The sequence below is a fragment of the Nicotiana tomentosiformis genome, chromosome 1 (genome assembly GCF_000390325.3).
Source record: "Nicotiana tomentosiformis chromosome 1, ASM39032v3, whole genome shotgun sequence".
NCBI classification, from domain to species: domain Eukaryota; kingdom Viridiplantae; phylum Streptophyta; class Magnoliopsida; order Solanales; family Solanaceae; genus Nicotiana; species Nicotiana tomentosiformis.
The window spans coordinates 96,277,942-96,302,967 of record NC_090812.1 but is presented as its reverse complement, the minus strand read 5'-3'; the positions used below and the strand labels follow the sequence as shown (position 1 = coordinate 96,302,967).

At 39.2% G+C, this 25,026-nt stretch overlaps 3 protein-coding genes across 3 annotated transcripts; 1 reads left to right on the top strand and 2 right to left on the bottom strand.

The window, feature by feature from the left end:
- The first annotated feature begins 16,544 nt into the window (after nt 1-16,544).
- LOC104097328 (translocator protein homolog) lies at nt 16,545-17,405 on the top strand. The gene has a single exon (XM_009603887.4). The coding sequence runs from the start codon at nt 16,661-16,663 to the stop codon at nt 17,261-17,263; it is 603 nt and encodes a 200-aa protein (XP_009602182.1). The 5' UTR covers nt 16,545-16,660; the 3' UTR covers nt 17,264-17,405.
- A 663-nt stretch (nt 17,406-18,068) lies between these two features.
- On the bottom strand, nt 18,069-21,547 carry LOC104097329 (uncharacterized protein P8A3.02c). Its single transcript, XM_009603888.4, has 4 exons — nt 21,125-21,547; nt 20,991-21,022; nt 19,886-20,083; nt 18,069-18,635 (listed from the first exon to the last, which is right to left on the bottom strand). The coding sequence occupies exons 1-4, from the start codon at nt 21,372-21,374 to the stop codon at nt 18,336-18,338; spliced, it is 780 nt and encodes a 259-aa protein (XP_009602183.1). The 5' UTR covers nt 21,375-21,547; the 3' UTR covers nt 18,069-18,335.
- Nucleotides 21,548-22,810: 1,263 nt separating this feature from the next.
- LOC138907265 (uncharacterized) lies at nt 22,811-24,774 on the bottom strand. The gene is made up of 4 exons (XM_070197840.1): nt 24,589-24,774; nt 24,383-24,502; nt 23,029-23,251; nt 22,811-22,917 (listed from the first exon to the last, which is right to left on the bottom strand). Exons 1-4 carry the CDS (start codon nt 24,772-24,774, stop codon nt 22,811-22,813), a joined length of 636 nt encoding a protein of 211 aa, XP_070053941.1.
- Nucleotides 24,775-25,026: the final 252 nt, after the last annotated feature.

The following is a 25,026-nucleotide window of genomic DNA, read 5'->3' as shown; positions in this document are numbered from 1 at the left end:
ATTGTTATAATGTGATGCCTTTCGGGATAAAAAATGCAGGGGCTACTTACCAACGACTAGTAAATAAAATGTTCGAAGAACAAATAGGAAAATCAATGGAAGTTTATATTGATGACATGTTAGTTAAGTCCCTGCGCGCAGAGGACCATTTAATTCATTTGCAGGAAACATTCGAGATTTTAAGGAAATACAACATGAAGCTCAACCTCGAGAAATGTTCTTTCGGGGTCGGTTCGGGCAAGTTCCTCGGCTTCATGGTGTCACATCGGGGAATAGAGATTAACCCCGATAAAATCAAGGCCATCGAAGACATCGTCGTTGTGGACAGCGTGAAGGCCGTACAAAGGCTAACGGGTCAGATTGCCGCCTTAAGCCGGTTCATCTCAAGATCATCTGATCGAAGTCATAAATTTTTCTCTCTACTAAAAAAGAAGAACGATTTTTCTTGGACCCCGGAGTGCCAACAAGAATTAGAAGAACTAAAGTGATATCTATCAAGTGCACCACTCCTTGACACTCCACAAACAGACGAGATACTTTGTTTGTACTTGGCAGTATCGGAAGTCGCCGTAAGCGGTGTCCTAGTTCGAGAAGAGCAAGGTACATAATTCCCCGTTTATTATACGAGTCAAACCTTAGGAGAGGCGGAAACTAGATATCCACTCCTAGAAAAATTGGCACTTGCACTGATAAGCGCCTCAAGAAAGTTAAGGTCATACTTTCAATGTCATCCCATATGTGTATTGTCCACTTACCCGCTTCGTAATATTTTGCACAAACCCGAGTTATCAGGCCGACTGGCCAAATGGGTCGTCGAAATCAGTGGGTACGATATCAAATATCAACCCCCGCACGGCCATCAAGTCTCAAATTTTAGCATACTTCGTGGCCGATTTCACACCAGCCCTCGTACCCGAAGTCGAAAAAGAACTGTTGAAATCAGGTGCATCAGCATGGGTATGGATCCTTTTTACGGATGGGGCTTCGAACGTAAAAGGGTCCGGGCTGGGCATAGTTTTGAAACCACCCACGGGTAGCACTATTAGGCAATCTATTAAAACTATCAGGTTAACTAACAACGAGGCCGAGTATGAAGCCATGATTGCAGGTCTCGAGCTAGCTAGAAACTTGGGGGCAGAAGTCATTAAAGCCAACTGCGACTCCTTGCTGGTGGTGAGTCAAGTAAACAAAACCTTCGAAGTTCGAGAAGGTAGAATGCAAAGGTATTTAGATAAACTGCTTATCACTTTGCTCCATTTCAAACAATGGACTTTACAGCATGTACCACGGGAACAGAATAATGAGGCCGATGCTCTTGCGAATGTGGGGTCGTCGGTCGAGGTAGATGATACGGGCTCGGGGAATGTTGTTCAACTTTCGAGATCGGTAATCAAAGGAGGTCACGCCGAAAACAATTCTACAAGCTTAACCTGGGATTGGAGAAACAAGTATATTGAATACTTGAAAAGCGGAAAACTCCCATCGGACCCTAAAGATTCCATAACCCTACGGACCAAAGCTGCTCGATTCACGTTGGCTTCGGACGGAACGTTGTACCGAAGAACGTTCGATGGACCGTTGGCGGTATGCTTGGGTCCGGGGGATGTCGATTACGTCCTACGGGAAATGCATGAGGGTACTTGCGGGAATCACTCTGGAGCTGATACATTAGTCCGAAAAATAATCAAAGCAGGGTATTATTAGATCGATATGGGCAAAGATACGAAGGAATTTGTTCGTAAAATTTACAAATGTCAAAGGTTCGCATCGATGATCCACCAGTCCGGAGAGCAATTCCACTCAGTCCTATCCCCGTGGCCATTCATGAAATGGGGAATGGATATCATCGGCCCTCTGCCATCGACCCCAGGTAAAGCCAAATTCATTTTGTTTATGACTGAATATTTTTCTAAATGGGTTGAAGCGCAGGCATTCGAGAAAATAAGAGAGAAAGAAGCTATAGACTTTATTTGGGATCATATCATATGCCGGTTCGGGATACCCACCGAAATAGTATGTGACAATGGAAAATAATTCGTTGGCGGCAAAGTAACAAGATTCCTCGAAGATCACAAGATAAGAAGGATACTGTCGACGCCATACCACCCCAGTGGGAATGGGCAGGCCGAATCAACAAACAAAACTATCATTCAAAACTTAAAGAAGAGGTTGAACGACGCTAAAGGGAGATGGAGAGAAATCCTGCCCGAAGTCCTTTGGACATATCGGACAACGTCAAAATCCAGTACAGGGGCGACCCCGTTCTCCTTAGTATATGGATCCGAAGCATTGATACCAGTCGAGGTTGGTGAACCCAGTGCCAAATTTTGATTCGCGATGGAAGAATCAAATAACGAGGCTATGAATACAAGCCTCGAACTATCGGACGAAAGACGAGAAGCTGCTCTCGTCCGAATGGCCGCCCAAAAGCAGAGAACCGAAAGATATTATAATCAAAGAACCAAGCTCCGCCATTTCAAGCCTGGGGACTTAGTGTTGAGAAAAAATACCATCAATACCCGAAATCCGAATGAAGGGAAGCTAGGACTGAATTGGGAAGGACCATATCAGGTACTTGAGGACATCGAAAAGGGGTCGTACAGGATCGGCGTTATAAACGGCAAACAGCTATCAAGCAGCTGGAATGTATCACATCTAAAACAGTACTACTGCTAAGGTACAACCTTTCCATATTCGTTTATATCTCGAAACTGACCCCTGCAGAAGTCCGAACAAGGGACGGATCTCTCGCTAGAAAGCACGCGTTGCACTCTTTTTCCCATAGACCGATTTTATCCCAAATGGGTTTTTCGATAAAGTTTTTAATGAGGCAACCATTGGTCGTGCAACATTTATGACAATATCCAAGGTCCCGCAAGAAAGTTATTTCACAGCAACATGGTCCCAATAGGAAAAACTGTAAGAGCCAAATGGTCGAAGCGAACCATACTCATATAGATTGGCCCGAACCCAGGCGTGTAATAACGTGCGAAGAAAGTTCTTTTTTTTATCGGCATCTTATATCCAATGAAAATTCCTCTATTTTGAGATTTATTGTGCAATCAGAATTAAGATACAATTCGACCATTAAGCCTACGGGCTACATTACTTCGAGTTTGAATCATTCACTCGACCAAGCCTACGGGCAATTTTTATTTCGAGTTCGAGCAAACACTCGCTCGACCATTACGCCCACGGTCTACAATACTTCGAGTTCGAATCATTCACTCGACCAAGCCTACAGGCTATTTTTTATTTCGAGTTCTAGCAAACACTCACTCGACCATTAAGCCTACGGGCTACATTAATTCGAGTTCGAATCATTCACTCGACCAAGCCTACGGGCTATTTTTATTTCAAGTTCGAGCAAACACTCAGTCGACCATTAAGCCTACAGGCTACATTAATTTAAGTTCGAATCATTCACTCGACTAAGCCTACGGGCTACATTAATTCGAGTTCGAATCATTCACTCGACTAAGCCTATGGGCTACATTTTTGAGTCCGAGCAAACACTCGCTCGGCCATCACGCCTACGGGCTATATTTCTTCAAGATCAAATCATTGACAACTAATAAGCCTAAAGGGCTACATTGCCCCAAGTTTGAGTAAACGCTCGCTCGGTTACAGAGACTACGAGGTCCAAATTTGATTAAGTTGTTTAAAACATTGTGGAAACATTCATAAGGCGAATAAAGTCCTCGCAAGACGGGAAACCATAACAAAAGCAAGTCGGCGAAAAGGGAGATATGCCTATACACAAATTTATCTGCATGGGTGATTACAACGTAAAAACTAAGAACTAAATTTCTTGACCGGGAGCGGTCTCTTCTTTATCAGGTTCCCCCCGTTTTTGGATCCGCTCTTGCTCTCATCGTCGTCGTCATCACCATCAGAAACCAGAGCTTCAGCATCAGCTTCGAGTTCTTTTGCCCTTTTTATCTCTTCCGCGAGATCGAAGCCGCGAGCATGAATCTCCTCGAGAGTTTCCCTTCTGGATCGGCACTTAGCAAGTTTGGCGACCGAATGCGCTCGACTATCGGCGGATTCGGCTACCTCTCTTGCTTGGACTTGGGCAGCTTCAGCATCAGTCCGATAGACGGCCACGAGCGCATCCGCATCGGCCTTTGCCTTTTCAACATCGGATTCGGCCTTGGTGAGTACAAAGGCCAACCGAGCCTCAAGCTCCTTAATTCTTCTTGCTTGAACTAGGCCTTTTTCCTCCATTTTCTGAAGTTGGGTTTCAGACGACAATAATTGGGCTCGATCAGTCTCTTTTTTTGCAGCAAAGCGGTCCATACCTTCTTTCCACTGCAAGGACTCCATCCTTATCACGTCGACCTCCTCACGAAGCTTCCCGATCATCTCGATTTTTTACAGCAGCTGTGAGACCGAAATGTTAGCTATCGTTCCGGTATCAAGCCCATAGGCTTTCAAAAGCATCATTACCTACTCAGACAAATCATTCTGATCTCGATAAGCCTTGGCCAGCTCAGCTCGGAGGTCTTTTATTTCCTCCTCTCTCTACCCTAAGGAAAGTCTAAGGAAGTTCCTCTCGTCAGTAGTGCGGTGTAGGTTGACCGCGTATCGATGCAGCTCATTCTGGGAACGAGAACATTGTTCTCGATGGACTGCCATAGCCTAAAAAGAAACAAGAAGCGAAGTTAACAAAAAACGAACATAAAGATAGTACCGACAAAAAAATTTTAAAGGCTCACCTGATTCAAAGCCCGCCGCAATCCGTGAAATGTCCTCAATACCGGTAAACAGGTCATGAAACGTATCTTCTTCATCGTGAGGCCTGTCTAGATCGAGGGCTCCCAGAGCTTGAGCTTACCGAATCATCCCTGCGGAAAAAGCGGGAAAGGTAGGCGAATCCTCGATCGCTGCTGCCCCAAATAACTCGCTTGGTGCGTTCCCCTCGGCTCGGAGGGGTTCGAGGGGCTCTTCGATTGTAACCCCTGCTGGTTGCCTCCGATGAGAGGCATCTTCGACATCCGATAGCTCGGGGACTCTGCCTGAATCTTTCTCCCATATATCTTCAGTTTGAGGTGGAGCATCATCGATCCAGCCGGCAATGAGGCATCGGTGGCTCTCTTCGTTCGGACCGCCAGCGCGGACTCATTGTCCTCTTCTTCTTCTTCTTCTTCTTCTTCTTCATCTTCATCCCTTAGACGCAAAATGGATTCCACAGTCAAAGGAATGACATTCTTGTTCGGCTTACGAGCCGTCCTCTTCTTCAGTTTTGAATATCCGAGAACCGAGTCTCTCTTCCTTTTATTTTCCTTCACCGGCTTTGGGACAAAGTTCGAAACATCCTCCTCATTGAACAGAGGCCTCAAGACCGCGTCTTTACCCAAACCTGCATATGGGAAACCTTATAAATAGTATTTTGAGAAACGCCTCGTTCGGATCATCAGAGTCCGAGAAATGAGCTTACCGTAATTTTTGGCCTCCCACCGACCCTTTGACAAATCATGCCCTGAGCGCTCAGCATATGTGGAGGTCAAAACAAGAGCCCGTACCCAGTTCTTGAGATCAGGAACCGCTCCGGGCATCCAGGGAACTGCTACATCACAAAAGGAGGAGTGTCGATAAGAGAATAAATGGAAGAACAAAATAGAAGCAACAGCAAGATCACACTTACGTTTCATATTCCACTCCTTGGGAAAGGGCATCTTTTCAGTCAGGATCAAGTCTGAAGTCCTTACTCAAACGAACCTGCCCATCCAACCCCGGTCCTTGTCCTCGTAAAAACTCGAGAACAGAGCCTTGGTAGCCCGACGCTGGAGTTTTATTAACCCTCCTCGAAAAAGTCGGGGACGGTACAGCCAGATAAGATGATCGAGGGTGAACGACATCCCCTCGATTTTGCTCACAAAATAACGGATCAGGATAACGATCCGCCACAAAGAAGGATGGACCTGGCCTAGGGTTACCTAATATTGTCGACAGAAGTCAATAATGACGGAATCGAGGGGACCCAAAGTGAAAGGGTAAGTATATACGTTCAAAAACCCTTTCACGTAAGAAGTGATATCTTCATCAGGGGTAGGTATTATTACTTATTTTTCACCCCAATTGCAATCCTTCTTTAACAGATCGAGGTGTTTCTCGGTTATCGAACACATGTACCTCGATACCGGCTCACACCGGCCAGGGACCGATGAACCTTTATCAACCTTAAAATCTGAAGTAAGGACGCATGCCCCGGGAACACACTCCTCAGGCCGTGGTTCTGCCGGTGCCTCATCGGCGACACACTATGAAGATGAAGCCTTCTCTTTCTGAGGAATGGTTTGCGATTTTTTCGCCATTTTTGAATTCAAAAGTAAGGAATAGAAGAAAGTGATAGAGATTTGGTAGAATTGAAGAGGGTTTTTTTCGGAAAGAAATCACAGCTTTACTGGTAAGTTGGAGAGTATGAATAAGAACTTGAGAAATTTTGGAAGATAGAAGATGTAAAAAAGGTAAAAGATAAAAGTAAGGGTTATTTATAGGTTCAAACGATGGCGGTTCAGTATCAGCAGTGGCCAACCACCGCATGACATGCATTAAATGCCTTGAAAGACTAAACCGACGGGACAGCTGCCAGATGCGTCATGGTCGAACCCGATGGAAACGACAAGATATAATCCGATCGAGCTGTGAAAAATCATATCGTTTCTCTCCATATTCTTTCTAAGAAATAAGGGGACTATCTGTATATAGTCGAAATAGATTTCAGCCTTGATATGTCCGGTATGGTTCGAAGGGTGATGTATCGAAGTAAGATCCCGAAGGGGGGACGAACTAACCTCGAACCCGGGGAGGCCGGTCCATGTCGAGATCGATATCATAATCAAACTCGAACAAGAATCGAACCATGACGTAGGGTAGACCTATCGTGCTGATAATCCAAAGACCTACTAACATTGACCTGGAATCAATTCGAGGGCTCGAACCAAGATCACCAATTCGAGCCGAAATCAAGCTCGAACCAAAATCGAGGATTCTAAGCGAGATCGAGCTCGCAGACAAAAGCCGTTGCAATCCCATTAGAGGGAATCTTGGCAGAAATTATGGAAAAGCTGACTTATCATGGGTCTCCCACTGAATGTTTATTTTATTATGCTTGGAGTTGAATCCCTCCACTATAAAAGGGCTTGGTTATCATTTCTGTAGGACAAGTTTTTCTGAGACTTACATTGTAATAAAAGTATTATATTTCTTCTACAGTAAAGAATCGCTCTTCCAGTTTCTTAGATTAATTCTATTTGTCGAATCCTAAGGTTCACTGTTCTTGATAACCTTATCTAGATTGCATTCTCTTCAATCTGCATTTACATTTTATTTATCCTTGCATTTTGTATCAAGTTACACCACATATCCTCGGAATTGCGTATAAATTCAACTCTATCCATTTTTCGGGTAAACAAAAATAAAAAGCTTCAAATTTTTGCCTTCATGTCTTTTTAAATTGTACTTAATTAGTAATTAACCTGGTAAGTGAATCACTCTTTTCGTAGTTTTTGTACACTCCATCATTTTCTCTCTATGCCGATCGGTTCAAACTAGTTATTTACAAGTTCTTATTTTATCTCAAATAATAGTATGTTAGGTCAAGTTTCTAGGAAATTAAAAATGCTTTTTTTAAAAGAAGTGTTATTTTCAAAGAGTTAAAGTGTTTGACTGAGAGAAAAATACGTGATCTTAGATAGTAGCACAACATGTTTTTAAGAAGTTTTAAAAAAAAGCAATTTCTCCCTAGAATCATTTTTAAAAAGCTTAACTAGCAAAAATCACTATTCTAATATTAGGAAAAATATTTTTTAATTTAATTTAGTGAGACACAAATTGTTACTCTTTAAAAATATTTTCGAAAGATACTTCTAAAATATTTTTTAAATAAAAGATTTTAAACATTTGGCCAAACTAATTACGTTTGTTAGTAAGTCCATAAAATTAGAGGAATAATTATATTTTTGGGCCGTCCTAGAAAATAATAGCAGAAAACATATATTTTTTGTATGTTAAATATATTTTTTTTAGCAAATATTCTAGTAGGTTATTCACCTAGTAGCTGTTATATATAACAAATCCCAAATTGGGTAGAAATTATAAATTGTTCAAGTGAACTACAAACAAGCACTACGCCAAAGAAATCCAATGGCTATTGCTACCAAATACAGTGTAGCAGTAGCATAATGAAGATTGAAAAGTACATAAATATTAATTTGAAACATCCAATTATTGCCGATGACAATGAATTCACATTCATGTTGCAAACAATTCCTTGTAGCACCTCCAAAGCTCTCACCTGGCGCCATTTGTTGCAATCCAAAGGAATAGGTATGTATAATCCATTAGTTGTGAAGCAAATCAGTTTGGATATCTGCATTTTGGGCCTGCGTTACTTCAACAGCAGTGTTGCTTCAATGGATCTTCAAATGGATTTTCAATGAGGACTCTACATGCAGTTGATGAATGCATCAAAGTGACAGTACTGGGTGCTTGAACTATTAGGACAATATAATGTTCTCTCATCTCCAGATTGATCATGCGCGCACACTAATATCACTGGACAATGATAAATCACTATACTGTAGAAAAATTCAAGCAGCAGTTTTGTAGTATGCAATGTGAAACCACAAGGCTGATCATATGTGCAACCTTATACTTATGTTGCAGCAGAGCAGTCCTTTTATTGAGCATAAGCAGCTGGCAGTTGTTGTACAGAAGCTGTGAATCTGTTTTTTTGCCTCTTTTGTAGTTATAGATCTTCCCTGTTGGTAACTCCAGAATATAATCTCTCGAACAACACCCAGAGTGAGCATGGTAACATGCTAATACCACTGAGTATTGATTCAATAAAAAATAATAAACAGTAAACCTCGAGACAGCAGAGGCAGCTGACAGTTGTTGTGTGAAGCTGTGAAGCTTGATCTTCTATTTTTTGCCTCTTTTGTAGTTAGAGATCTTCCCTGTTGATAACTCCATGTGTATTTGGATGTGTAGCAGTTGAATTGGGAGCAGTAGTGGAAGATGAATGCATACCGACTACAGTACTGCATGTTTTATGATATAAGGACAATATAGTGTTCTCTCATCTCCAGATTGAGCATGCATGCACACTAATACCACAGGATAATGATAAAACCCTATACTGTGTTTGAACAATAACATAATAAAGCATCATTTTTGTCGCATTTGGTGTGTACAGATGTACTACAGTTGACATTTCGACTCTACTAAGTATGAGCAAATGTAGTAAGACAGTCTCATGATATAGCTGATAAGTGTGTTGATATCTTCCAATTGTGTACACCTTTTGTATATTGTTTGCTGCCTTATTGAGATAGTACCAGTTGACAGTTGTTGTGCACAAATAGTTGAGCTTGAGCTTCCTCATCAATATTTCAAATATTGCGAAACTATTCCGTCTCTTCCACAACTCCCATATGATAATCGCTGATAGTACTTGAATTATGGACTGTAATCTTGGAACTCCTTCAACAGTCCAACACTTAAGTATAGCTTGATGAAATGTGAGCATGTCTATTCCAATTCCTGCATGAGACAGAAAATACGACCACACTCTTCTAACTGCATTTGAAGTGAAGAACAAGTGTTGCATTGTTTCCTCCCTAGGTTCAGTACAACATCAGCACCTAGAAGCCATCAAATAGTCAAGTCTTCTCAAGAAGTCATCTAATGGTAGCTTATTCTTCCATACGTTTCACATGAAGAAGGCTATTTTAAAAGGTAAACCTTTCACCTAAATTTTTTTGTAAGCATTAAATGGCTCATTTCTCCTTCTCACATACTCCCAAGCTGACTTTACGCTAAATTCTCCATTAGGCTCCAATGTCCAGTATGGTTTATCGAGTACATCCTGCATCACTGGTGGTCTACAATTCTCCAGAATATGATTTGCAATCTCCTCTGGTAGGATTTGTCGAATCAGATTTTCATCCCACTGCCATTCTTGCACCACATCACTCACATTATGTATTGTTTCATCAGAGAAAAAAATTGGAGGTGTGACAAAATATAAAGCCCATAAACCAGTCCAATTTTCAAACCAGAAAAGAGAAGATCCCACCTTCGTATGCCATACAATTTGTTGTTCAGTCAACTCACGACACTCGATCATTTTCCTCCAAATGTGTGATCCTTGCCTCCATGGCACCACTATAGGATTCAATTTTTTACAGTACTTTTGGCTCATAAATGAGCTCCATAAACTCGGCTTCGTTTTAAATTTTCACCACAATTTACAAAATAAAGTTTTTGACACATCATGAAGCGATCTAAATCCAACTCCTCCTTCCTCGCAAGGCATACAAACGTGGTCCACGATGCCCAGTGCCTACTTTCTCCACCAATAGAATTACACCAAAAATAATTGAGCAAATATCTTGTGCAATTTACTAATCACACAAGCAGGAGGGTTAACTGCTGAAAGGAGATGGATTGGCAGACTTTGAAGAACATGCGAGATCAAAATTGCCCTACCTCCAATTGACAATAGTTTTCCTTTCCATGCTTGCAACTTGTCTAATGCCTTGTTCATCAGTCCTTGATAGTAGTCTGTCCTTCTTCGAGCATAAAAGATCGAGCAACCAAGGTAGGTAAATGGAAATTCCTGCTTGTGTATCCCAGTTATCCTTTCGACCTTTTCCACCACCTCTGGATTGGTTAAGTGATGCATGTAGATAGCAGACTTATTCTTATTAATGAGCTGCCCAGATGCAGCTTCATATGCAGCCAAGACTTCCATCACCAAATACAGAGAAGTAGCATCAGAGGAGAAAAATATGATCGTATCATCAGCATAAGCTAAATGATTAATCTTAGCGCTCCACTTAGGCAGTCCAAAACCACAGAAGTAAAGGTTCATATGTAGTGCATTGAGTCCCCTCGATAATGCTTCGACAGCAAGAATATATAAGGTTGGTGATAAAGGATCACCCTGCTTCACACATCTCGTCGACTTAAAGAAACCATGTGGTTGTCCATTAAGCAAGATTGAATACCAATTATTAGAAATAATTCTAAAGATTATGCCAATGAACCTTTCTCCAAATTCCATTTTCCTCAAAACCTTAGTCAAAAAGAGCCAAGATAGCCTATCATAGGCTTTTGCCATATCTAGTTTGATCACAACATTTGGCCCAGCATTAGTCCTCAACCTTATATCAGTGATTATTTCTTGCGTCAACAGGATATTTTCAACTATGCTTCTGCCCTTCACAAATCCTGCCTGCTCGTCTGAAATCAGATTAGGAAGATAGCCTACTAGTCTCTCATGAATACTCTTGAGAAAATCTTGTTGACAAAATTGCTGAGACTAATTGGTTGCATGTCTGAGAATGAGATCACATCTTTCTTCTTAGGTAACAATACCATATTCGTATGAGTTATGCATCTGGGCAGCTCTTGACCATTGAAGAAAGCCTTCACCATTTCCACAATATCCTCCCCTATTATATCCCAACATATATGAAAAAACAACCAGTAAAGTCGTCTGGCCCTCCTGCACTATCTCCATTAAGCTCATAGACAGCCTTTTTACTTCGTCTCTTGTAGGTTATTTTATCAATTCTTGATTCTGCTCGTAATCAACCATTGTTAGAACATGGTCAATAATTTCAAATGTTGTAGGAACCTGCTCTTCATGAAATTGTGCCTTGTAAAACTCGATTGCTTCTTCTGCCATAGTTTTATTATCTTCTAACCAATTTCCATCACTGTTTTGTATTCTCTTAAGTTGTAACCTTTTCCTTCTGCCATTTACCTGCGCGTGAAAAAATTTTGTGTTTCTATCTCCATCTTGAAACCAATTCATTCCTGCCTTTTGTTTTCAAAACTCCTCCTCCAAAGCCAAATATCTGATCAACTCTGCTTGTACCTTCTGAAGCCTTGCTCTATTCTCTTGTGTTGGATTCTGTTCGAATTGAGCTTCATGTACTAATACCACCTCTTCTAAACTTGCAATCTTCTAAAAATATCCCCATATGTAGCTTTGCTCCACAAAGATAAGGCTCTCTTCATCTTCTTTAATTTGTGATTAAACACAAAAAATGGATTCCCAGCAAAGTCAGCAGTTCAGTTCTCCCTAACAACTTCCTTAAAAGTTGGATGCTTAGTCTAGAAATTTAAAAATCTGAATACTTTCTTAATTGGCACTGCTGTAGGATTGCATGTGAGTAGCATTGAAGAGTGATCAGATCCTATTTTTGATAGATGAGTGATCTCCACTCCATGCAACATCTGTTGAAATTTGATGTTAGCCAGACATCTATCTAATCGTTTAAATATACAATCCTCCTCTACTTTTCCATTCCACCAAGTATAAATACTTCCTTTAAATCCCAAATCAAATAAGTTACATGTGTTGATACAATGCCTGAAATCATTGACTTCATTTAGAGACACTGGCAGCCCACCAAATTTTTCTTCTTCATCTCATATAACAAAATCTCTAGCTACCAACCATGGCAAAGTCATATCTCTAGCTAATGCATATAAAGTATCCCACAATTAGATCCTTTCTATCGAGTCACATTTTGCATAAACCAGCGTGACAATGAAACTTATTTGAGTGTCCATATTGGTCAGTTTCATTGTTAGCTGTTGTTCTAAGTCAAAAATTATATCCACCATATGATCTTCATTTACAAAGGCCCATATTTTATTATTGACATTAGCAAAAGCTTGTGTTAGACCAATCCTTCTTCTGTATCTCTCAAGCTTCCTCTTCTGCTGCATAGGTTCCATTAGCACAATAAATTGAAAATGCTTCTGCCTATTCATAGTGACAAGTCTTTCAAAAGCTTTCTTTGTATTAACCGATCTCACATTCCATATGATAGCATTCATATTTAATTATGAGATTTAGTTTGAGCCCTTCTTGTTTGAACTCCTCCTGTTTGCACAGTCAAAGCCTCTTTTTGCTGCTTTTTTTCTTCCACGACCAGCTGATTTCACCTTGTCTAGTACCCTTGGAGATAAATCTCCTTGCTTGGCTATGTTGAGGAAATTTTGAGCTGTAGATTCTTCATCAATATCCTTTCCAGTTCTGCCCAAATTCTCCACTACTTTCTTAGTATTTATGTGAGCTTCAATATCAGTTCTCATAGGTTTAGGAATTAGAATACCACCTCCTTTTTCCTTCATAGCATGCTGCTGTAATTGAGAGTTTAGCACCTGATCATTTTGAAGCCTATTTACTGCCAATCCCTCTTCATTATCTGTAATGATGATTGCATCTTTGTTCAGCTCATTTGCCTCATTCCTCACCACTGTTGCATCACCCTTAGTTCCTCCTGGATCAACTGTAGGGCTAATAACTGCTAGTTGCATGTTCTGCACCACCTTAGGATCTGATTGTATCCTTGCATTGTTGTCATCATCACCGTGCATTGGTTTTGTACCAGTAGATTCCTTGGCCTTTCTGTTAACACTTTGTTCTTCTTCCTCCACCTCTTCTTCAGTATGTAAATCATCTTCCTCCATTGCACCTGAAATTTCCCCTTCTTCAGAATCCTCCTATATCTGATCACTCCACAGTTTTCCTCCACTTAGCTGCAACCTCTCCTTTTCAGCAGGTGCTTCAATTGACTTTGTTGTATCAGTAGTTTGTGTATGAATTTCTTGGCAAGATCGTTTAGTAGCCACTAAGTTGTCACCTCCAAAAGTCTTGTTTACCCATTGAGCAGTCGACTCCTTTTGCACCTTAGGAGCACTACCATTCCCCTTGTCATTAAAATTAAAAGCAGGTACCTTAGGATTCAATTTGTTAGCTGACTTTGGAGTACCATTCCTAGTCGCACTAGGAGATACAATAGGGCTGCGATTATCATTACTGTTTTCCACCAATACCAGCTGGTTATTATCATGTTTATCTCCCTCATCTACTTCAAGGACAGTAAACTTATTTGTCACCTCGACCTGCTGATTTCCCACAGTTGGCTTCTCAACTGGAAATATTTCCTTTCCAGTTTTAGTTTGTATTTGTTCCTGCTGCCCGATTTTCTTTACTCGATTGTCTCGCACTTTTTTCCACCTATATTTCCCACAACTTTACCACTGCTAAAAATCATCAAAGGTCCTTGTTCCTTGCCCTTGTTTCTCCCTTGATCATTGGTACCCGGTTGCTTCAAATTTGCTGTTATATTAGTTTGATCAATCTGTGTCGCAACTTCATTCCTAGTCTGTTGCTCCACTGATTTATTCTCCATTAATTCTAGATGAATCCTCCAACATTCAATCATGTCATGGCCCTGTAGTTTACACTCTTTACAATATTTTGACAAGTAATCATATTTAATGGTTACCCATTCAGTCCTCACGACTCCACTAGCTTCATTCTCGATGTCCATACGCACCTTCTTAGGTAACTCGGCTAGAAGGTCAACAAGAACTTTCACACGCGCACAACTGGGTCTCGTTTTATTAATAGTATCCATGTCGAAGTGAAGAGGCTTACCCACAGCTAAAGCTAATGAAAATAGGCACTCCTTGTCCAAAAACGTTGGCAACAAATTTGGAAACGAAATCCACGCCATTACCTTTGGTGTTCCTCACCGGCATTGAATTTTGCATCATAAATCAATGTCCTTAATTGATATTCATAGCCAGTCTTGTCTTTTACATAATACACACTCTTCGCCGTAAAATTAATAAAATCTTGCCATAATGTCAATCGAATTAATACATGCATGTCGCGAAGGTATCCAATATTACACTCGCCTTTAATTACACATTGAAGAGGGACAATTCGACGTAGTTCATTAAGCTCAGGCCATCCATATGAGAATTTACAAACTACTGCATATTGCAATCCTTCAATCGCATTCATTCGCTCAACCTTTGCTTCAGTAAACTTAACAACATGTTGTCCATTAAGCAAACTAGCTCGGCGAAGTGCAATTGGTTCAACAGAATTGGCTCGTTCCTGCAGGGCACTGTTCAGTGTTGAAGTTTTCAGGATTTTCGAGAAATCTAAAGGCTGGGGATTGGATTATGTGATCGTATTTGTTGGGGCGATGAAGGGAGAAGGCTGACCAGCCGGAAAAGATGGCTGGCCGCCGGCCATTGTGGCCATTGAAGCTCAAAACTCCAGATTTTCGCAATGAACAGTAACTCGCATAACTGTTCACGGCACTGTAGCAGCGGCTCTTGAGAGAAAAAATTCTAGAGGATTTTTTTTTTTTTTTGGGGGGGGGGGGGGGGGGGGGGTTGATTGATAAGCATGCCTTTGTATGTTAAATATAATTATAAATATTATATTTTTTATTTATTTTTTATTTTTTTATTTTTTTATACTACTGGATGGGCTGTCTAATTGCTATTTTATTAATAATAAGGGGGGCAAAAATTACAGTAGTGTTGCCTTTATGCCTTGACTATATATAATCATCCATGTGCGCCTCCGTATACATATTATATTGTATATAATTAGTATAAATATTTTGTATATTGGATAAGTGCTCGTAATCTTTTCGGTAAGACAAAAAAATAAAAACAAATCATTAGGGCCTACATACATGCGTGTTAGTGGCCACTGGTTCCAACTTCCAAGCAGCATGCAACATCTGGATCAGAGTCGACACCATAGCGAAATTAATGATAGGTACGCCATTGTGTTGTTCCTTTGACCAGAAGTTTCGAACCGTTTTTGTTTTTATAGAAAGACGATAATCACTGTTGGCACTGGCTTCTCTCCACGTGTACTGCTTCTTTCCACTCTTTATCACTTATTTCTGCCATCTGTCCTCTCTTCTCCTAATAATGCTGCTAATGTTCATCTTGAGATAAGGAGTGCTTTCCCATCTTGCTACTACAAACTTCAGCTTTAAGCATTTTTCAGTTTATTTACGTGTTCAGTTAGACATCGAAAAATGTTTATAAATTAAAATTATTTTATGACTTAAAATCAATCAGATGCCATAAAATAATCCTCCTAATTAACTTTTTGTTTTTCAATTTATAAACAGTTATCATTTGATGAAACGTTTTCTTGTTTACTTTAATGTTCTTTGTAATCACAAAAATACGTTTTTCAAACAAAGCTCTAAATTCTTACACCCCCCTCCCCCCACCTTTTTTCTACGTAAAGATATTTCTAACACGTATGTTTTACACGGCCGTAGAAACATTTCAATCATCTAATATAACTAAATTTTATAACAGTTGCACTAAGCTCCGGCTATACACAATATTCGGGAAAGGACAGGATCACAAAGATCTATTGTATGTATCATTATCCTATATTTTTACAAGAGAAAATTTTCGCGGCTCGAACTCATGACCTCCTGATCAAATCACAGTAACTTTAACAGTTACGTCATGACAGCAATTTAATTATATTAAATGATTGAAATGCTTCTATTGTAAAAAATACGTGTTGATCAGCTAAACCTAAACAGGCTCATAGTTTCCCTATTTGGACTAATTTAGGCGAACTCGGGTTACATATACTATACTCTGTATAAGCTAAAAGAATTAAAAAATGTATGTATATAAAGTTACACGAGGATATATATAAATAGTGGATCTGACTTCTTTCAATAATAATTCCATAACCTGAAATTTCTCTGGACCCTTCTTGTTCCCGATTCTAGTTCGTTCTACCTTGCATTCTCTTCTTAATACTAAACGATATAATCGGATCATGGCTTCTCAAGAGCTGAAACACAGAACCAAAGGAGGACAAGAAGAAGAAGAAAAAGAAGTTATACAAACAGCAGAACGCAAAGATACAGACGAAAACACAAAAATGGACAGAAGCAGCAAAACAACAAGAAGACAGAAAGCCAAACGAGGCCTCAAATCTTTGGGAATCGCCTTGACCTTACCTTTGCTATTAACCCTTTTAGACATCTCTTTCTTTGGGTCCAGTTACCAGTACGTTTCAATGGAGAAACCCTTTTGGATCCCACGTCTGTGGGCTTTGCACTTAGCTTGTTTGGGTTCTGCTTTTCTGATGGGCCTTTCTGCTTGGCTTGTTTGGGCTGACGGTGGATTTCATCGCCAGCCTATGGCTATGCTCTTGTACTTAAGTCAATTGGGGTTAAGCTTGGCTTGGGATCCTGTGGTGTTTAAGGTTGGAGCTACTAAGATTGGGTTGGTTTTGTGCATGGCTTTGTTTGGAGTGTTGATTGCGTGTGCTAGGACTTTTAAAAGCGTGAATCCTATTGCTGGGGATCTGGTAAAACCTTGCCTTGGATGGGCTGTGCTTCTGAGTCTTGCAAATCTTAAGCTTGTATACCACTAGTGACAAATTTGCTACATCGATCTTATGTGCACTTATTTCTTTGCCTGTTATGCTTGTGTACTGTAATTTAGATGCGTTGCTACATATTAGTGTTTTATATTTACTGTTCTATATATATATTTCACATCCTGAAATGCGTGAATTTGGAGTTTTTGCCTGGTATGGATTGTGTTCTTCCTAGTCACCAATAATTTGTCATATGGTTTGCTTTTTTGATTGGTGAGTCATCCCTGTCCTGTTCGTGGTACAAGGAATTTATTTCGTCTTTGGAGGTGGTCGAAAAATACATTGATTCATGAGTGGCGTTATATAAGAAGAAAAAGAGAATGTTTTGCAGGGCCAGGTAGTAAAGTCTTGAACGAGTTCTTTGAAACATGTCCCAGATTGATCCCTGTACTTATTACCTTCCGTTATATTTGTTGTCTAAATTTATCTTGATCGTGATCAAAGTAATCAATAATACCCCTAGAGGGTGAAGTGGCAGGAGAGGAGGGGCACACTAAGATTGGAGAGATGAGGTGGCACGCCACATGGTGTTCACCTCATCCAAATGTTAGAAGATGTGGGGTTTGAATAGCAACGGTGAACTCATGTTAAAAATGGAGATATTTTTAATTATTTTGCTAACGGCAGGAATAAATCTTAGATGATGATAAATTTGGCCTTTTTCCCTTGAAACATCTCAGGAGCAAAAGCAAAGTTTTCGAACAACAGAGCCACCTTGCTCTAATAGATGGAAATGCCACTTCAATCAAAACCACGACTGCTACAACCTTTCTTTTACCTCTATTGTTTGTCTCTGGTATAAACGCAAAAACTAAAGAAAATAATATTTTAAAAAGTGACAGTTTCAAGTTAAATGTACAGAGATGATATGTTTTCTAACCATAGAAGGCATGAAGCTTTTAGGCCAAAAATGTGTCACTTAATGTTCATTGCCATATCATCGCCTTAGAAGCAAAGGGAATAATAGCAGCCTGAGCTGCTTATTGGAACAATTATCGAAACAGGTTCCTTTGGTCATCCCCCAAGCCAAGTGAAGCTGAGCAATAGTGTCTTAGTACTTAAATTTCTAGTCAGTGCGGCAAAGCTTCCTAAGTGTCACAGAAATTCTCCTCTTCTGATCAATCTCTTGGCCTTCCCATTTTTGAAACCCATGCTTCCGATTTATCTCATGCTTCCAGAGATAGCGTGCTTCTCCCCGCATCAAAATAAGACATCCTGGAGTCAAAAGAACTGGCACTGTTTGTGGTGAATCTTGGTTGCATGTTTCGTTCTCGACTCGAGTAAAACGCATCACGCAGGATGACTCTAGAGATACGATAGCGATTCCATCTTCAAACCGCATTAGATCAACATGAGGACAGATCCCCTGTAATAAGGCAATATGCTAAAAGTTACAACAACAACAACAACAACAAAACCCAGTAGTTTCCCACAAGTGGGGTCTGGGCAATCTGCTAAAAGTTAAACAAGAAAATTTATCAACCTAAAATCCAGATCTGGTGGCTGTGGTCAAAGCTGCTGGTGAGAAATCATGCTTAATTGACATTTTTTATCGACTTAAAATCCAATGTCGGTTGAATCTGCTAATGAAAACCACTCCAAAATTTGCAGTACTACTTTGATTCAAAATGAGAAAAAGGAAAAAAGAAAATCATGAAATCAATGTCCAGCATGAGAAGCACTATCGAGGAAATATGAGTATGTTTATATGCTTAGAGACTTCGTTTAGTTTTGTAATTAAAAAAAAAAACATGAAAGACACTGATATAATGTGACTAAGAAAAAACTATGTGCAATAGTGCGATACCAGTATCTCCTTTGCCCCTAAAGAATATTAGTATTACGCTTTGGAAAGACTCAAAGGAAACATGACGTTTTAAATTGCAGCAACGCTTATATGTTAATCCCAGCTCGTGTGTTACTTATTGCACATATCCACAGTAGAGATGCATCTTATCCTCAGCATATCCAGCTTCAGAGTCTATTATTCTTTTTGCCTGGGATCGTCAAGGACCTTCATGCACCAACCCCTTCTCTTAGGTAAAAGCATTCTGTTTGATGTTCTTCAGATATATGTCATGAATCTTCAATTAGAAAGGCTTTTGTTTGTACTGTCATATAAGAAAAATAATGGTTGAAATCTACTTGACTTTGTTTTGTGAAACGAATCCATTTTAGAACGCTCCTCAAGTAAAACTCTCATCTACTAATAGAGGAGAGTTTTATTTTCCTTCTCAAAAAGAAAACTCTCCTCTACTAGAGATATTTGTTCAATTTCTCTCACCAACTTAGTATCTTACTAATAAGCACCCATCCATAAACCAGAAATCCCCTACTTAGTTCATTGCTACGGGAATCTATATCATAGTAATAAGCTCCCTATTCATAAACCAGATATGCTGTTTATACTTCTTAAAAGCCAAGCATGCATTACATAGATTTGTTAACAAAACTTAGGACAGTGATCCTTTTTGTTGGCATCTTATACTGCATCATGCAACTTGATGGTTGTACTAGTTAAACAGTTGGTACTTAGTAGCATTCTAGAAGCATAATTTTACTATGATAAAACACTTATCAGTGGAAAAAAAGTTCTGTGAAAGGATAAAGTCGCACCTCACCTGGTTGATACATGTTAACTATAAGTTGATCAAATAGAGGTTCCCTCCATAACAGATCTTGTGGAAAGATACATGCTTCCTCGCCCTTTCCACAGTTCTCCAACTCTGCAACAAAATTACTGAAAAGAATCGCCTCATGGATAGAGCTGGAAAGCTCAACTGCCCACCCTGGTAGGTCACCAAACCTCATAGCCTGCAGGGGAGGAAAATACATGTGATCAAGTGCATCGATAAATGACTCTAGGTTAAAATAGTCGAACAGTGTGACCCCATCAAGAGAAATTCAAAAATCGATTGTTGGTTTAAAAAAATTAAAACTTAGTCACTTAATCAAAAGGAAAAGAAGGTGTTAAACAGAATCTTCTGCTCTTTGTCCTTCTCAGAGATAGCTGGAGGACAAACCTTTTCATAGTTCAACATTTCAACTATATGCCAGATATTCTTTGTAGTATTTTTTATCTGTTTTTCGACAAAAAGAAAATGGCATTACTTTAAAGAACTATTACATGGAGAATGGAGAGGCTAAAGTTTTTGAATTTCGAATGAAAGAAATGGTTTGATGCACATGGTAGAAATAACCTACCAATTCACCACTTGTACTGACTTTTGCATCCATTCACCAACTTCAAATTGAAGTGTCAAAAAAAGGGCAGGTCGGTGCACAAAGCATCTCACATTCACGCAAAGGTTTGGGAAAGGGAGTGAGACAACTTTACTGTTGCTCCAAGACTCCCCTTCAGCGAAGTGTCATAAGTATAGCTGATTTACCCCCAATTACAATACCTGACATGTTTCTTCTCCCTTGAGTAGCAGTGGTATAAATTCTCAACTTAATATTTAGGGACACTAAATTCAAAGTTCACATTTTTACATAAAAATCACAGGAAACATCTTATTTCAAATGAAACATAAAGGATCATTTTCTACACAATTCAAGCTCACAAGTATGAAAACTAAAGATTTAACATGGAATATAGCAATAGTGAGGTAATATATCCTTCAGCCAAATGACACATGAGTAAGCTTTTAAATCACACTTAATTAAAGGGAATAAGTGTACTATACAAGAATGCGGTGAAGGTTTGAGGATCCAACAAGACCTGATTGCTTGAAGATTGAGCAAACCATCCTTCTGCAGCCACAATAGAGTCAAGAATCAAATGCAAGAGCTTTGATGTAAAATAATAGTAATAGGTTCAGTTGAACCCACATAATCCGCCTTAAATATTACTACCTTTTTGGATTGATGACAACAAATTTGATTGTTGATCAGGAGATAGGAAGTCTTTGCACAGCCAGAGACCATCAATTTCACTGATTTTTTCCCAGTCATGACTTTCTCCAAACACTGACCCGGTTAGGGCTTTTCCATTTTCCCGATTCTCTGCACAGTGAGAATGGACAAATTGTTGTTGTTCTTCGCCTTCGCTGTCTGATGACTCGCCAAACGCTTGCGTTAGAATCGTCTTCAGCTGCTCTTCCATATTATTGTTCTTAAAATCTGAGTCTCTCCCAGTTCAATTTTGCCTGGCTGTTTGCACAGTTCCAGTTTCAATTTTTATTTGTTTTTAAATTTTTGGGTGAGTTAAAAAGTTTCTATTTCCGGAAAGTTGTCCTTTTGGCCACTTTAAATTTTTCTACTGGTAATATGCAATAATACATACTCCCTCCGTTCAGTTATAGTATTGAAGTATTTTCAAAATAAATTTTTATTTTTATTTATCACTTTTCGCATATCAATTAATATGGGTATCATGGTAAATTATGTACTTTACTTTTATTTCTTAAGGGGCGTGAAAAATTTAATGTGGACAACTAAAAGTGAACGGAAGGATAATTTAACTTTCAATTTGATTGTTGGTGCCTCATCTAATAAATGGTTACAAATTTAACAAATTTTTAACTTAGAATACTAACATTACCTTAGCATTAAAGACGATTATTTACATGGTTTTGCAATTAAAATGTCGTTAGATTTGTAATAGTTTGTTAATTAGGCTATGAATTTGAAGGTTCAACAATTTACTTAGGTCTTACTAGGGAATTACACTAATCAAAATTAAAATATAACAATAAAAAAAGGACAAAAGCAAAATTATCTCTTTGTGAACGAGCAGAACATGTGCTCTGATACTAGTTGTTGGGAATAAATCCCCCACAGTAAATAATATTTATGAAAATAAAAGAGAAATAATAATGAAGCACCGAGATACGGTAACCAACAAGAATAAAAGAGTGACAAAGACCCCGAGAGAAAAAAAAAAACACGACCCCGAGGAGAGCAATTTATATCACTATAGCAAAATAATTACACTTTATAGGCCCGAGTAAAATACTCCAAAGACTACTACAATACTCAAAAGAAATAACTCTCTTTTGATATTCTCACCTCACTACAATATCGCTCACACGCTCTATTTTCTCACAGATTATTTTCTTATACTCTATTTGTGATGCTTCACTCTTCTTTCTCTCTTTCTGATGGTGTGATGAAAGAAGTGAAGGAGCTCTCCTTTTATAGGAGAAAAACACGTAGCCTCCAAGAATGCTATAAGAGTAGCTTTAATTTTTCTCCACTCATTTCCAAATTTGGGGCCAAAGTAACCATAGGCACATGCCTATTAAATGGGATGGACCCCACATTCTCCCCCTCCAGTCATATTTACCTGAAGGAGGTAACACTAGGCTTTTAATTTAAGTGTATGCCGACAAGTTCTTTGCATAGTTCAAACTTGTCTCTTGTTACCACCTTGGTAAGCATATCTATCATCTATTTTTCCTTGAATCCAGTGATATCTCACGTCGATATGCTTCGTCCTTGCATGATACATGGTATTTTTACTCAAGTCTATTACACTTTGACTATCACAATAGACTATGTATTCCTTCAGGTGCAATCCAAGTTCTTGAAGAAACCGTTTTAGCCATACCATCTTTTTACCAGCTTTAGTAGCGCAATATACTCTGCTTCAATTGTAGAGAGTACGATACATTTCTGCAACTTTGACTGCCATGATATAGCTCCCCCTAAAAATGTGAACATGTATCCAGTAGTAGATTTATGATTATCAAGATCACATGCCATATCAGAATCCATGTAACCCTATAAGATTGGATCAAATCCTCCAAAATACAAACAATCTACAAAGGCACCTCTCAGGTACCTTAGTATCCACTTGACTTCTTCCCAATGTTCTTTTCCAGAATTTTCAAGGAATCTGCTAACAATACCAACTGCATAAGCAATATCTGGTCTGGTGCATACCATTGCATACATCAAGCTTCTGACTGCTGAAGAATAAGGAATTCTAGCCATGTTTCCTTTCTGCTCCATTGTTGTAGGACATATCTTCTTGCTCAACTTCAGATTGACCAGCAGGAAGTGTGCTGACTGGCTTAGCACTTTTCATGTTGAAGCGTTCCAGTACACGTTTAATGTACTTCTCTTGAGATACACACAACTTTCTGCTTATTCTGTCCCGAACAATCTTTATTCCCATAATTTGTTATGTTGGGCCCAAGTCCTTCATATCAAATGATTTGGACAAATCTCCCTTCAACTTTGCAATCATCTCCTTGTCTTGTCCTCCAATTAACATGTCGTCCACATATAATAATAAAATAATAAAGTTATTGTCATAAAATCTTTAAAGTATACACATGGATCAAAAAGTATACACATGGATCAAAATAAGTCTTTATGTAGGTTGGACTTTTCATGAATGAGTCAAACTTTATGTACCACTGCCTTGGTGCCTGCTTAAATGCATAAAGACTATTATTCAATTTGCACATCGTGTGTTTCTTTGCAACTACTTCAAATCCTTCTGACTGCTCCATATAAATCTCTTCTTCCAAATCTCCATGAAGAAATGCAATTTTTACGTCTAACTACTCCACTTCAAGATCTAGGCTACTTGCTCAGCTCAAAATTATTCTAATAGAAGTCATTTTGACAACAAGTGAGAAAATTTCGTCAAACTTAATACATTTCTTCTTTTCAAAGCCTTTTAACACCAATCGAGCTTTATATCTGACCAACTTGGCATTTCCATCTTTCTTGAGTTTAAAGACCCATTTGCATTTGAGTTGTATTTTACCCTTTGGAAGTTTAACCAACTTGTACGTGCCATTTTTCTGTAGAGATTCCATCTCTTCTTGCATGGCTTTCATTCACTGATTCTTTTTTGGATCGGACAGTACCTCCTTAAGACTTTCTGGCTCCCCCTCATCATGATGAGGATATACTCTGTACCTGGATGATCTAACCTTGGCCTTTCTAATCTCCTCAGAGGTTGAGGTTGTTCTTCTCCCTGAGTGAGGTACTCCACTTGCTCGATATCATCATCAAGCTGCTCCCTCTGCTCAATAACCTCATCAGGTTGCTCCCCCTACTTGGCAACCTGGTCGGTTGTACTTTCTTCACTTGTGGAAAGGTTAGAAGTAGAAGTATGGTAACAAGGTTAAGGACTATACCATTATTTTTCTTGACCTTCTCTAATATATCATGAGCAGTTCCAACTTCACCTTTTCGGAAGACTACATCTCTGCTTCTGATGACCTTCTTCTTTACAAGATCCCTAATCGGTACCCCAATTCTTCTTCTCCATATCTAATGAATATGTAGGGAACAGATTTATCATCCAGTTTTGTTCTCTACTCCTTTGGTACATATGCAAAAGCTCTGTAACAGAACACCTTCAGATGCGAGTTGGACACCTCTTTGTTGGTCCAAACTCTCTCAGGGATTTCAAAGTCCAATTGAACCGATGGACTCCTATTGATTAGGTAACAGGCTATTTGAACTACTTCACCACAGAATAACTTAGGCAATATAGCCATTATGAGCATGTTTCTCCCCTTCTCAACAATGGTACGGTCCATTATCTCGGCTATGCCATTGTGTTGTGGGGTTCCAGGAACTGCCTTTTCATGTCTGATCTCATGAGTTAAACAGTATTCTTCAAATTCCCTTGAAGTATACTCACCTTCAATGTCACTTCAGAGATGATTTAGCTTTTGGCCCTTCTCCTTTTCCACTAGAGCATGAAACTTCTGGAAAACTTGAAACACTTGATCTTTGCTTTTCAAGATATAAACCCATAATTTTTGTGAGACATCATCAATAAAAGTAAT

Bases quoted from the DNA above. Each gene is read 5' to 3' on its own strand.
- LOC104097328 (XM_009603887.4), top strand. From the start codon at position 16,661: ATGGCTTCTCAAGAGCTGAAACACAGAACCAAAGGAGGACAAGAAGAA.
- LOC104097329 (XM_009603888.4), bottom strand. From the start codon at position 21,374: ATGGAAGAGCAGCTGAAGACGATTCTAACGCAAGCGTTTGGCGAGTCA. The intron at 21,023-21,124 runs GTAGTAATATTT...TTGTGGCTGCAG, and splicing joins GTTGTCATCAATCCAAAAAG to AAGGATGGTTTGCTCAATCT. The intron at 18,636-19,885 runs GTGCGACTTTAT...GCCTTATTACAG, and splicing joins ACATGTATCAACCAGGTGAG to GGGATCTGTCCTCATGTTGA.
- LOC138907265 (XM_070197840.1), bottom strand. From the start codon at position 24,774: ATGGACCGTACCATTGTTGAGAAGGGGAGAAACATGCTCATAATGGCT. The intron at 23,252-24,382 runs GTCAAGAAAAAT...GTCAATCTGAAG, and splicing joins CTCATGATATATTAGAGAAG to TTGAGCAAGAAGATATGTCC. The intron at 22,918-23,028 runs GTTTGTATTTTG...TCACATTTTTAG, and splicing joins GAGAGGTGCCTTTGTAGATT to GGGGAGCTATATCATGGCAG.